Source organism: Gigantopelta aegis, chromosome 15, assembly GCF_016097555.1.
Source record: "Gigantopelta aegis isolate Gae_Host chromosome 15, Gae_host_genome, whole genome shotgun sequence".
Taxonomy (NCBI): Eukaryota; Metazoa; Mollusca; class Gastropoda; order Neomphalida; family Peltospiridae; genus Gigantopelta; species Gigantopelta aegis.
The window spans coordinates 4,118,313-4,130,812 of NC_054713.1; the positions used below are offsets into that span (position 1 = coordinate 4,118,313).

The following is a 12,500-nucleotide window of genomic DNA, read 5'->3' on the forward strand; positions in this document are numbered from 1 at the left end:
AGAGATCCACACACACAACACACACAGATACACACACATAGATAGAGATACACACACACACACAGATAGAGATCCACACATAACACACACACACAACACACAACACACACACAAAACACACACAGACAAACACACAGACACACACACAAACACACACAAACACAGATCCACACACACACACAAACACAGATCCACACACACACACAAACACAGATCCACACACACACACACACACACACACACACACATAAACAGCTGGTTAAACTCAACAATAAAAAAGGTACAATGTATATTCATATTGAAAAAAATAACTAACGTGTTATTCGCAAATTGTACTTTGTCTTGCGTCATCACTAACCTGGGGGCAAATTAATTAAGCGACCGTTCAGTATAACCTCAATGATGTATTACCACATGATTTCAAAGAAATGTTTATCAGGGCAATATCTCCTAGCAAACAGCCACCGGCAATCACATTTAATTAGAGATCGCGGGACCATCAAGGGCTCAATTTCACAAAATGCCGTAAGCCTAGTTTACACACAGACAGACAGACAGACAGACAGACAGATTGTTTGTTAAAGTCTCACCTCAGTTAAAACATAAAACATCACTAAACACCATAACATCTACAATAGCACGGAGCCACTCTCTATTGAGTTACGAGAGACTAGGTAAATGTAAATTTACGACTAGAAAGAAAGAAAGAAATGTTTTATTTAACGACGCACTCAACACATTTTATTTACGGTTATATGGCGTCAGACATATGGGTAAGGACCACACAGATTTTGAGAAGAAACCCGCTGTCGCCACTACATGGGCTATTCTTTCCGATTAGCAGCAAGGGATCTTTTATTTGCGCTTCCCACAGGCAGGATAGCACAAACCATGGCCTTTATTGAACCAGTTATGGATCACTGGTCAGTGCAAGTGGTTTACGCCTACCCATTGAGCCTTGCGGAGCACTCACTCAGGGTTTGGAGTCGGTATCTGCATTAAAAATCCCATGCCTCGACTGGGATCCGAACCCAGTACCTACTAGCCTATAGACTGATGGCCTAACCACGATGCCACCGAGGCCGGTATTTACGACTAAACCACAGTTCTTATTACTACCAACAGTACGTACGACTAATACGGTTTGAAGTAAACATATTTCATTATCTTTTATTCTTAAAATGCTCCATTTTACGTAATGATATAATGCATGAAATTTATTGTAACAGGGGCGGGACGTAGCTCGTGGTACAGTGCACGCCTGATGCGCGGTCGATGTAGGATCGATCCCCATCGGTGGGCCCATTGGGCTATTTCTCGTTCCAGCCAGTGCACCACGACTGGTTATATCAAAGGCCGTGGTATGTGCCATCCTGTCTTGTGGGATGGTGCATATAAAAGATCCCTTGCTAAAAATGTAGCGGGTTTCCTCTCTGACTGTCAAAATGACCATATGTTTCACATCCAATAACCGATGATTAATAAATCAATGTGCTCTAGTGGTGTAGTTAAACAAACTTCTTTCATTATAACAATGGCTATTATTAACTAAAAAGCTAATTGTTCACGGGTGGGGGGTGCGGGGGGGGGGGGAGTTCTGTACCACTAGATACGGGCCTGGCGTTCAATGTGCTAGCACTGTGGGGGGTTTTATTTGCTGAATCTAAGACACAACAAAAGTCAAATGAGAAATGTTTTCATTATTTTTCATTTATTTTGTGTCTTTTTACCCAATTTGTACATAACCCTGAGTAATAGAAACTGAATCCAGTCGATCTACTCACGCTGTCCGGTAGATTCCATTCTGGATGCGGTGTTCACGGTGTCACCAAACAGACAGTACCGAGGCATCTTCGACCCGACAACACCGGCTACCACGGGGCCTAGATAAACCACAAACAAACAGTAAATCAACAGAAGTCAATTGCAATTACTTGTACAATGCTATGGTTGTTTTCCCACTAACAAAAGTGTGCGGTAAATCTGTAGTCAACAGAAATCCGACGGTTATGGCCCGGGAAGTAGATAAACTTGTATAAATGGTTCTAAAATGAATTCTACGTAGTGGAGCAATTACTAGCCCGAGTACTCAGACTGTAAGAGAGCTAGACTGACATTTGGATGGTTATTAGCCGTCCAGATGTCTTACAGTCGGAGTACTTGGGCTAGGTATTTACCAGTTACGAATATCTACTTCCCGGCACTAGTTAATTGCCCCCATTACACGTTTGTCGGTGTGTGCAGTTAAAAGGTAACGACGAGCTCATACTGTTTCACAGTACAAATATTAAAGGGACATTCCTGAGTTTGCTGCATTGTAAGAATGAATGAATGAATGAATGAATGTTTAACGACACCCCAGCACGAAAAATACATCGGCTATTGGGTGTCAAACTATGGTAATGCAAATAAATAAAGTGATGATCAACATCAATATAAAAATTCAAGGTTTAAACAAAAACAGTGTAAAGAACAGTGTAAAGAACTGTACAAAAACACAAATATCACAGAATTTTACGGATACTGAATTTTACTCAAAACTTCAGTTTTGTGCTGTATTGGCCATTCTCAAAGAAAATGTTACACCCCTGCACCACGGTGAGGTTACAGCACGCGCAGGGGCATTGTAAGATGTTTCCGACTAATAAAAAACTTACATATTAAATATATTTTCTTGTTTAGAATATCAGTGTCTGTATATTCAATGTGTTTCTGGTTGTGTTAATATTTATAAGAAGTCCAAACTGGATTTGGTCTTCAAATAATTCCGTACGTACGAAAAAAAAAAAAAGATTTTAAAATAATTTTAATCATAAAAACTGAAATGCACTGACGTTTATTTGGTAACTTTTACATAAACAGCATCAATAAAACAATAAAACATAACTATGTGCCGAGGAGTCCTTCACTAAACAAAGTTAAAGTTTGTTTTTGTTTAACGACACCACTAGAGCACACCGATTTATTGGATGTCAAACAGTTAGTAATTCTCACAAATAGAGATAAGCCGCTACATTTTCCCATTAGTAGCAAGGGGTCCTTTATGTGCACCATCCCACAGACAGGATAGCACATACCACGGCCTTTGACATACCAGTCGTGATGCACTGGCTGGTTTACCATAAGGAGTATGAATAAAATAGTAAAACAATTAAACGTAACAATGTGTCGAGAAGAATTTCACCAAACAATGCTTTCGTTTACCACTGAACAATTAATCATCTTATGAAAAAACGCCCACCAAGTGACAGCTAATTAATTCCACAGATTTTGTTTCTCTGGTATAATGCTTACTCAGATTAATTAGTTAAAGCGGTCTACATGAAATGCAATTAAATACTTCCATTAGCCCACATAAAACAATTGCTTCAACTAATCAAAATGACACGACGTCAATAATTTCTACTGTTGTCATCCAACAAAGATGACACAGATATATTGATATATATTTATATATATATATATTATATACGTACGTACATATGTGGACGGAATTCATATGTACATACACCAGCTTATACGGATGCCTGTCATCGGGCCTCTAAATAATATTGAGACAGGGAGATTTACTATGATCCACCAGTCCCGTAGGAAGCCCATTTCATTTCAACTTCTTTTCGTGCTTATATCCAATTAAGGTTCAAGCACGCTGTCCTGGGCACAAACACCTCAGCTATCTGGGCTGTGTGTCCAGGACAGTGGGTTAGTGTCTTACTATTATTTAGCGACCCGAAGATAGGCATCCGTATAAGCTGGTGTACGTACATACGTATTCCGTCCAAATTTGAATGAATTAAGCATTTGGTAATTCTAACATGTAGAGGAGACCCGCTACATTTTTCTATTAGCAGAAAGGGATCTTGTATGTGCTCTTTCCCAGAGACAGGACAGCACATGCCACGGCCTTTGATACGCCAGTCGTGGTGCATTGACTGGGATGGGAGACAAAAACAACAGACAAAGGATCCACTGAGACGGTTCGATCCTACGACGCGAGGACCTCAGGCGAGTGTTTTACCGACTGAGCTAGACCCCGCTACTTGTTTCACAGTAAGGCCAAACAAAGTAAACTTCTGGTCTATAGTCAGCGTGCGCATCGATTTTGACCTCGCGCGTCAACCTTCTTTTTTTTTTTAAGTTACCGAGGTATGACGTCGATTTTTGTAGGAGTAACCTGTGAGTTGTACAGAACCACCCCCACCAAACACCCCCACCCCCATCACCACCGCTGCCCCCACCCCCGTCCTACTGTTTAGGAAAATATTGAGGATGGACCAAAGCAGATGAGGGAGACGTAAAAAAAACAACTCCTAAATATACCCTCCTTTTTTATGCAATCCATGCTTTAAAAAAACGAAGAAAAAAAAAAAGAAGGAACCCCCCCCCTCCGAAAAAAACCCACCAAAAAAACCACCCCCCCAACCCCCCCCCAAAAAAAAAAACCACCACAAAAAAAAAAAAATCCACCAAAAAACCACACACCAAACAAACAAATATTTTTTTTTAAATCGCATCGCCGCATCAATTCTGAAACTTTAGTCTGACTAGAGACCAAAATGTTTTTGTTCGGCCTAATGGAGATTGATTGAACTTGTACCGAAATTAGGGACGTTTTCATTGAGCCTTAAGTTCAAAAGTGCTTCATATACTAATCGATCTAAATACGTATATATATTAATATACCGGACAACAAAAATAACGCAAATAGTTTAATGCATAATATTTCTTCATGATATAATTAATTCGGTGAACAGACTGGCAAAATGCGCCTAAAATGGTCACAAGTCATTGATACTTAAAAAAAAAAAAAAAAAAGTTTGTTTTGTTTAACGACACCACTAGAGCACATTGATTTATTAATCATCGGCTATTGGATGTGAAACATTTAATAATTTTGACATATAGTTTTAGAGAGGAACCCTCTATATTATTTGTTTTCATTAGTAGCAAGGGATCTATTATATGCACCATCCCACAGACAGGACAGCCTTTGATATACCGGTCGTGGTGCACTGGCTGGAAATAGCCCAATGGGCCCACCGACGGGGATCGCTCCCAAACCGACCGAGCATTAAGCGATCGTTTTAACTTAAAGAAAATGAAATAATATTTGCACTGGTTGCTACGTCTGGCGTAAGACCCTTGACGTGTACTAATTTTAATAGTCAATAATTCATAAAAAAAAGCCTCCATGACCCCCTAAATATTTTGATGTGATTTGTATGTGTTAGAATATAAACAGAAATTGATGTTTCAAAACCTCGGTCTGTATAGAACCGTAGTAGTTATTTAGGATTCAGACTGAATAATTTTAAATAACTTAAAGAAAATGAAATCTAATATTTGCGATTCTTTTGTTATTTAGGTTCGGTATACTTTATGACGTCTACTTCATTTGTGATAATTTGGCGTAAGACGTGTATTTATTATTACAATGACTTTGTTTTTTCTCTTGTAGCGACGTGTACATCCTAAGTTTTTGCACCCTAGAGAAAATAGTTTGTCGAATAATTTTCAATTAAAAAAAACTGTTCAGTCCTCCATGACTAAAGGTGGCATGATTTTGTTAATTAAAAACCGAACTAAATAATTTTGATGTGATTTGTATAACTTCTAGACGAGGTGGAATTAAAAACCAAACTACGAGGTGGCATAGCTATTTAGGTCTAACTAACGAGGTGGCATAGATATTGATGTGGCATTCAATTTCACACCTCGGTCTGTATAGAACTTAAAAACCAATGACTAGATGAGGTGGCATAGTTATTTAGGTGTAACTTAAAAACCAATGACTAGATGAGGTGGCATAGTTATTTAGGTGTAACTTAAAAACAAAAGTTTATTTTGTTTTAATGACAGCACTAGAGCACATTGATTTATTAATCACCGGCTATTGAATGTCAAACATTTATTAATTTTGACATATAAAGATTGTTTTGTTTAACGACACAACTAGTGCACATTAATTTATTAATCATCGGCTATTGAATGTCAAACATTTATTTATTCTGACATAAAGTCCTAGAGAGGAAACCCGCTGTACTTTTCCATTAGCAGCAAGAGATCTTTTATATGCACTATCCCCCAGACCTATACAATAGCACATACCACGGCCGTTGATATATCATCATCCACAATATACAACACTAAATCACCCTGTAAACACGTTTCTGAACATTTATATTTCCATATTTTTCGAGGAACATGTCTCCAATCTTTCCTACATATTTGGCAAACTCAAACTTGTCATGTTTATGATTTTGTGACCCCCCCCCCCCTTACAAAATCCTGGATCCACCCCTGAATACATACTGTGGAGTATTTTCCGAGTCAATATCCGCTGCTAAAGAAAATATAAAAACTATAATTATGGAAGATTTTAATGAAGATTTATTAGGTCAAAATCATTCTTAAATTGATAAAATCTGACAATTGCATAGATTGTCACAAATTATTATTTGCCTTCACGAATTAGCCTACTACTAATTCGAATACTCTTATTGATTTTGTTTTTGCTTTGTCTAAAACATTTTTCGAAGAACATGAAATATTGCTTACTGCGCTGTTTACATATACGTGGTTCTGGAGTTTTAACCAAATTTAATTTAACAAAATAAATGTTACATACATGTACAAGGACATTTTAAATTTCAAACATGCTGATTTTCATGACTCTCAAAACTAAATTATTAAAATTTATAACTGAGAGAATATATTTGTTAGTAGTGGTGTAAATGTCATAGTCATTGATGGATCTAGGGAAAATCGCAGGGGTCCCCAGAACCCCTCAATGGATCTCGCTCTCTTTGAGAGCTCGGTTCATTTGCCTCTGACAAACCTTTTAGAATTTTGTGACCCCTTTACAAAATCCTGGGTCCACCCTTGATAGTAGAGTTAATTGTTAAAACACAAAAAACAAAACAAAAAACAAACAAACCCACACACCAAAAAAAAAACCCACCAAAAAAACAAACAAACACCCCCCCCCCCCCAAAAAAAAAAAAAAAACCCGAATATCAATCTGACAATAAATTTGTAACACAGGGGTACCACAGGGATCAGTATTGGGGTCTCTCTTGTTCTTGGTTTATATTTAAAATAGTTGACAACATCAGCTGTAATCTTAGATTATTCGCTTATTCATCTCTTTAAATTAATTTAGACGATTCTATTTTGGGATATCGTACAATAAATGCATATCTACGTTTCATACCAGACTGGGCAGATAAATGACAGGTTACCTTATCACCTGGTAAAACAGAATCAATTACCGTTTCAAGGAAATTTCACACTCGAATCCAAGCAGTTTTGTATTTAGGAGATTCAAAAATAAAAAATAAAAATAAAAACTATAAAAATTGTTGATCTAACGTTTTAGAATGATTGGCAGTGGCATTGACATATTGAACAATTAGTTGAAACTGTTTGGCCGAGTGGTAAACTGCTTTAATAGCCTAAAGTATCGTTTGAATAGAAACACACTATAGTCCTTCACACAGGGAACGCCTGTTATCATATTATGGAATTTACTACAAGTTATTTATTTCTAAGTTGATTGTTTTCTAAATTGCACACAAAAATCGTTGTGTTTTTTTGTGGGTTTTTTGTGGGTGTTTTTTCGTTTTTTTCGTGCTTTTTTAAAAATTATTTTCAAAACACTTTTACTGTTCTTCTTACGTCAAACCAAACTGAAATTATTTACAAAAACAGTTTTGTATGATGATTGGAAGGACTATAGATATAAATCTGAACAACAAAACCGTAATACGTGACCAAGGACGTATCTCTGCACAATGCAGAGTCGAATGGATATAAATTTAAAAATAATTAGTTGTGTTTTTTGGTGTGTTTTTTTTTTTTTTTTTCGTTTTTTTTTTTTTTAAATTATTTCCAAAACACTTTTACTGTTCTTCTTACGTCAAACCAAAGTGAAATTATTTACAAAAACAGTCTTGTATGATGATGGGAAGGACTATAGATATAAATCTGAACAACAAAACCGTAATACGTGACCAAGGACGTATCTCTGCACAATGCAGAGTCGAATGGATATAAATTTAAAAATAATTAGTTGTGTTTTTTGGTGGGTTTTTTTTTTTTTCGTTTTTTTTTTTAAAATTATTTCCAAAACACTTTTACTGTTCTTCTTGCGTCAAACCAAACTGAAATTATTTACAAAAACAGTTTTGTATGATGATGGGAAGGACTATAGATATAAATCTGAACAACAAAACCGTAATACGTGACCAAGGACGTATCTCTGCACAATGCAGAGTCGAATGGATATAAATTTAAAAATAATTTTTTTAAAATGAGGAAAAAAACCTTCAAAACTCTGACTTCGTCACAATTCTATTCAAGGCAATCGAGCCAGCCAGTGCTGGGATGCGAACCCAACACCTAGCAGCCTTAAAGCATATGACTCTACCATTATGCCACCGAGGCCGGTACTAGCCCACTCACCTGTGTGAATCCCCGCTCTCAGGCGAAGAGGCGTGCCCGGCATGTGCGGGATTTCCAGGTGAGTCACGTGGTGGTTGAGGTCGAGAGCGAGGGTGCCTATCTCAGCGGCGTGCTTCCGGCCATTCTTTTTAGGGACACCTGCAGGTGGTTTAAACATCAAGACTTTGGTCAATATTGTATGTGTCAAATATGTCATCTGATGGTGGTAATGACGATGATGTGAGGAGAACGCTTATGATTATGATGATGATGAGAAAACTTATGAATAGGAGGAGAAAGCTTATGACGAGGAGTAGGAGAAAGCTTATGATGATGAGGAGAAAGCTTATGATGATGATGAGGAGGAGAAAGCTTATGAAGAGGAGGAGAAAGCTTATGATAAGGAGGAGAACATTTATGATTACGAGGCGGAGGAGAAAATTTATGAGGAGGAGGAGAAAGTTTATGAGGAGGAGAAGGTTTATGAGGAGAAGGAGAAAGTTGTTGAGGAGGAGGAGAAAGTTGAGGAGGAGGAGAAAGTTTATGAGGAGGAGGAGAAAGTTTATGATGATGAGGAGAAAGCTTATGATGATGATGAGGAGGAGAAAGCTTATGAAGAGGAGGAGAAAGCTTATGATAAGGAGGAGAAAATTTATGATTACGAGGCGGAGGAGAATGTTTATGATGATGAGGAGAAAGCTTATGATGATGAGGAGGAGGAGAAAGCTTATGAAGAGGAGGAGAAAGCTTATGATAAGGAGGAGAAAATTTATGATTACGAGGCGGAGGAGAACATTTATGAGGAGGAGAAAGTTTATGAGGAGGAGGAGAAGGTTTATGAGGAGGAGGAGAAAGTTGTTGAGGAGGAGGAGAAAGTTGAGGAGGAGGAGAAAGTTTATGAGGAGGAGGAGAAAGTTTATGATGATGAGGATGAGGAGAAAGTTTATGATGATGATGAGGAGGAGACGAAAGTTTATGAGGAGGAGGAGGAGGAGGAGAAAGTTTATGATGATGAGGAGGAGGAGAAAGTTTATGATGATGATGATGAGGAGGAGAACGTTTATGATGATGATGGAGGTGAGAAAGTTTATGAGGAGGAGGAGGAGGAGAAAGTTTATGATGATGATGATGATGATGAGAAAGTTTATGATGATGAGGAGGAGGAGGAGGAGAAAGTTTATGATGATGATGATGATGAGAAAGTTTATGATGATGATGATGAGGAGGAGGAGGAGAAAGTTTATGATGATGATGATGAGAAAGCTTATGAGAAGGAGGCGGAGGAGAAAACTGCTGATGATGATGATGGTGGTGGTGGTGGTGGTGGTGATGATGGTGATAATGATGACGATGGTGGTGGTGATGGTAATGATGATGGTGGTGGTGGTGGTGGCGGTGGTGGTAGTGGCGGTGGTGGTGATGGTAATGATAACGATGATAATAATGATGGTGGTGGTGGTGGGCGATATTAAGATGATGACTATGATGATTTACCAGAAGATACATAACTGTGTGACAAGGAGCATATTGAGGACGACGACGACGATGATGATGATGGTGTTCATGATTTTTAATTTGTAAACTAATGGTTTCTGAAGCTAAAAACACGGATAACAAAATATTTGTTAAGCATCAACAAACAAAAAACAAACAAACAAACAAACAAACAACCAGAAACAGAAACAAAACAAAAACAAAAGACAGAAAACCGCAAACACCACTAATTGCATGTATATAAAAGCAAATAAATACATTCTGAACTGGTAGCACACAACAGATTTTGTGTGATAGACGTATCTAGACCTACAAGACAATATTATAATTAAAACAAGACCCGGTTCCCACCTGACGCCACCATGTAGGCATCCCCGATTGTCTCCACCTTGTACACGTCATAGAGCTCGAGCCGCGTGTCGAAGCAGACGTATAGCGTGTTCAGCAGCGTCACGACCTCTAGCGGCGAGCAGCTGGACGAGATGCTCGTGAAGCCGACGATGTCCGAGAAGAAGATAGTCACCTCGGCGAAACTCTCCGCCTCCACCTCCTGGTTGGACTTGAGCTGATCCGCCACGGCCTTAGGGATCATCTGGTACAGAAGAGACTCCGTCCTCTGCCTCTCCTTGCTCAGCTCAATCGTCTGATCGGCCAGGGATAGGGCGTAGCGCTGGATGTCCGACACCATCGTCTTGACGTAGAAGACCACCAGGGGACAGATGATGAGAATGACACAGAGGAGGGTGATGCTGACGGACATGTTTTTTGTGTCATGTTCCAGGTCAGAGTGGATGGAACTGAGAAGGACTTCCGCCAGATCGTTCTGGACAGCAAATAAGAGGTTTAGGTGTGACGTCATGTTTATGAACCACCATTTGCTTCTTCCTAGAGATCCGCTGGTAACGTTGTTGCTGTAGATATTGCAGTAATGACTGTTGGTGGTGCTGCTGCTGTTGCTGCTACTGTTGCCGTTGCTACTGCTACCAATACCGCTTATTTCCCTTCTCATATTCTCGATATTTGTATGTATTATGTGAGTGTTATCGTCGGAGTTGGCAACAAATAACTCTTTGACAACAGGAGAAAACAAAAGGGATGCTTCAAAATTCCCTTTCCCCATGTTCTTCTCCCTCAAATACCACAAATATTCGTCATGAGACTGGAAGTGACCAACCAGGAAATACACACTCCCGAGCGTCCGTTCAATGCCTATATCGTTCTTGCTAATCACAAGCAGTTGGTAGGCAACTATCATTCTCCAGTCATCGCCTTCTTGCGAAAACGTAATGGCGGCGTACATCCACGTGGTGAACTCTTTAATGACGTCATTATAAAACTCCAACACGCTGTTCAGATCCGGCAGGGCACTGCTGAACAAGACATCACTTCTGTAGCGGTTCAGATGTTTCGAAAGATCCTTTTTCGTTTTAAACCTGCGGAGCCCGGTTTTCGTTTCTCCCGGCCAGTAGGTCATCTGGTCGAGCTTGTTGTTGGTGTTTACGTAGCTCTGTTCGACCAGGATTCTCGTCTCTGTGCCCGTGGAGTCCGAGATGTAGAGAGACGTGTAGCCTCGCTCCAGCTGCATCTGGTGGATGAGCATCCCCACCTCCGTGCTGAGGCGAATCATGTCCTGGACCTCGCGTCCTATCGCCTGCTTCGTCGACAGGCGCTTCACGTCCACGGACGCTATGATAATCAGGGCAACGGTCGGGATGATAGTCAGGATCAGCATTTTGGCCATCTGAATCCTCTTTCCTGAAAATTAAACAAACTACATACATGCAGTCGAACTTTATACAAAGATTGGGCTGGATGTAGCTCAGTGTGTCGTAGAATCATTCGCCCTCAAATATAAGCCTACGATGCGGGGGTGGGGAGTGGTGTCAGGGGTGTAAACTGCCCCCCCCCCCCCCCTCCCCAATCTTCGAATTCGGGCAAAAACGATGGAGACTTTCGGGTAAAATGAGCTGGGCTAAAACCTTTTCACGCCATGTATTTCCATTATTCTACTCACAATATTAGTTGTGCTCTATAAATACCTGCGCCACCCCACTCTAAAACCAACGGGAGCCCGTACGTCTCCCTTCAAAGGACCTTGTCCTCAACCCAATCAGTGTCTCACGAATAGCACATCAAAGGCCGCGGTATTACTATCCTATGTGAAAGTCCCAACAGAATACCATTTGCTGCTTTATCATTAGTAGTCTAATTGTCTATGGCAGCAGTGGGTTCCTCTTTCTCTCTATCGACCAAATTAATGTTAATTGTGTTAAGTTAGACCTGCAATAGCCATAGTTTAAAGTGTGCTGAGAGGTCGTTTCTTTCCACTACATATTGTACAAGTGAATGAAGGGGAGGGAGGGCTCAAAACCCTAGGTGCGTTCAGTATTGTATTGCTCTCTTTAAAGCTCACTGCTATACTAAAGTTTAAAAGTAGTTTTTTTATTAGTAGTACATGTATTTTCTTTTTTAGTTTTTGTTTGTTTGTGTTTTCATTTTCAGCAACACATTATGCTATCCATCCATCTATCCATCCATCCATCCATTCATCCATTAATCAATCA

General features: G+C 39.5%; 1 protein-coding gene across 1 annotated transcript in view; it reads right to left on the minus strand.

The window, feature by feature from the left end:
* Nucleotides 1-1,776: 1,776 nt before the first annotated feature.
* LOC121390410 overlaps nucleotides 1,777-12,500 on the minus strand; it is a 17,038-nt gene continuing 6,314 nt past the window's right edge. Inside the window, exons 3-5 of the mRNA XM_041522214.1 lie at nucleotides 10,288-11,691; nucleotides 8,464-8,601; nucleotides 1,777-1,883 (exon numbers count right to left, since the gene is read on the minus strand). Of these exons, the coding sequence (XP_041378148.1) occupies nucleotides 1,777-1,883; nucleotides 8,464-8,601; nucleotides 10,288-11,691 (1,649 nt within the window). The remainder of the gene's footprint in view (nucleotides 1,884-8,463; nucleotides 8,602-10,287; nucleotides 11,692-12,500) is intronic.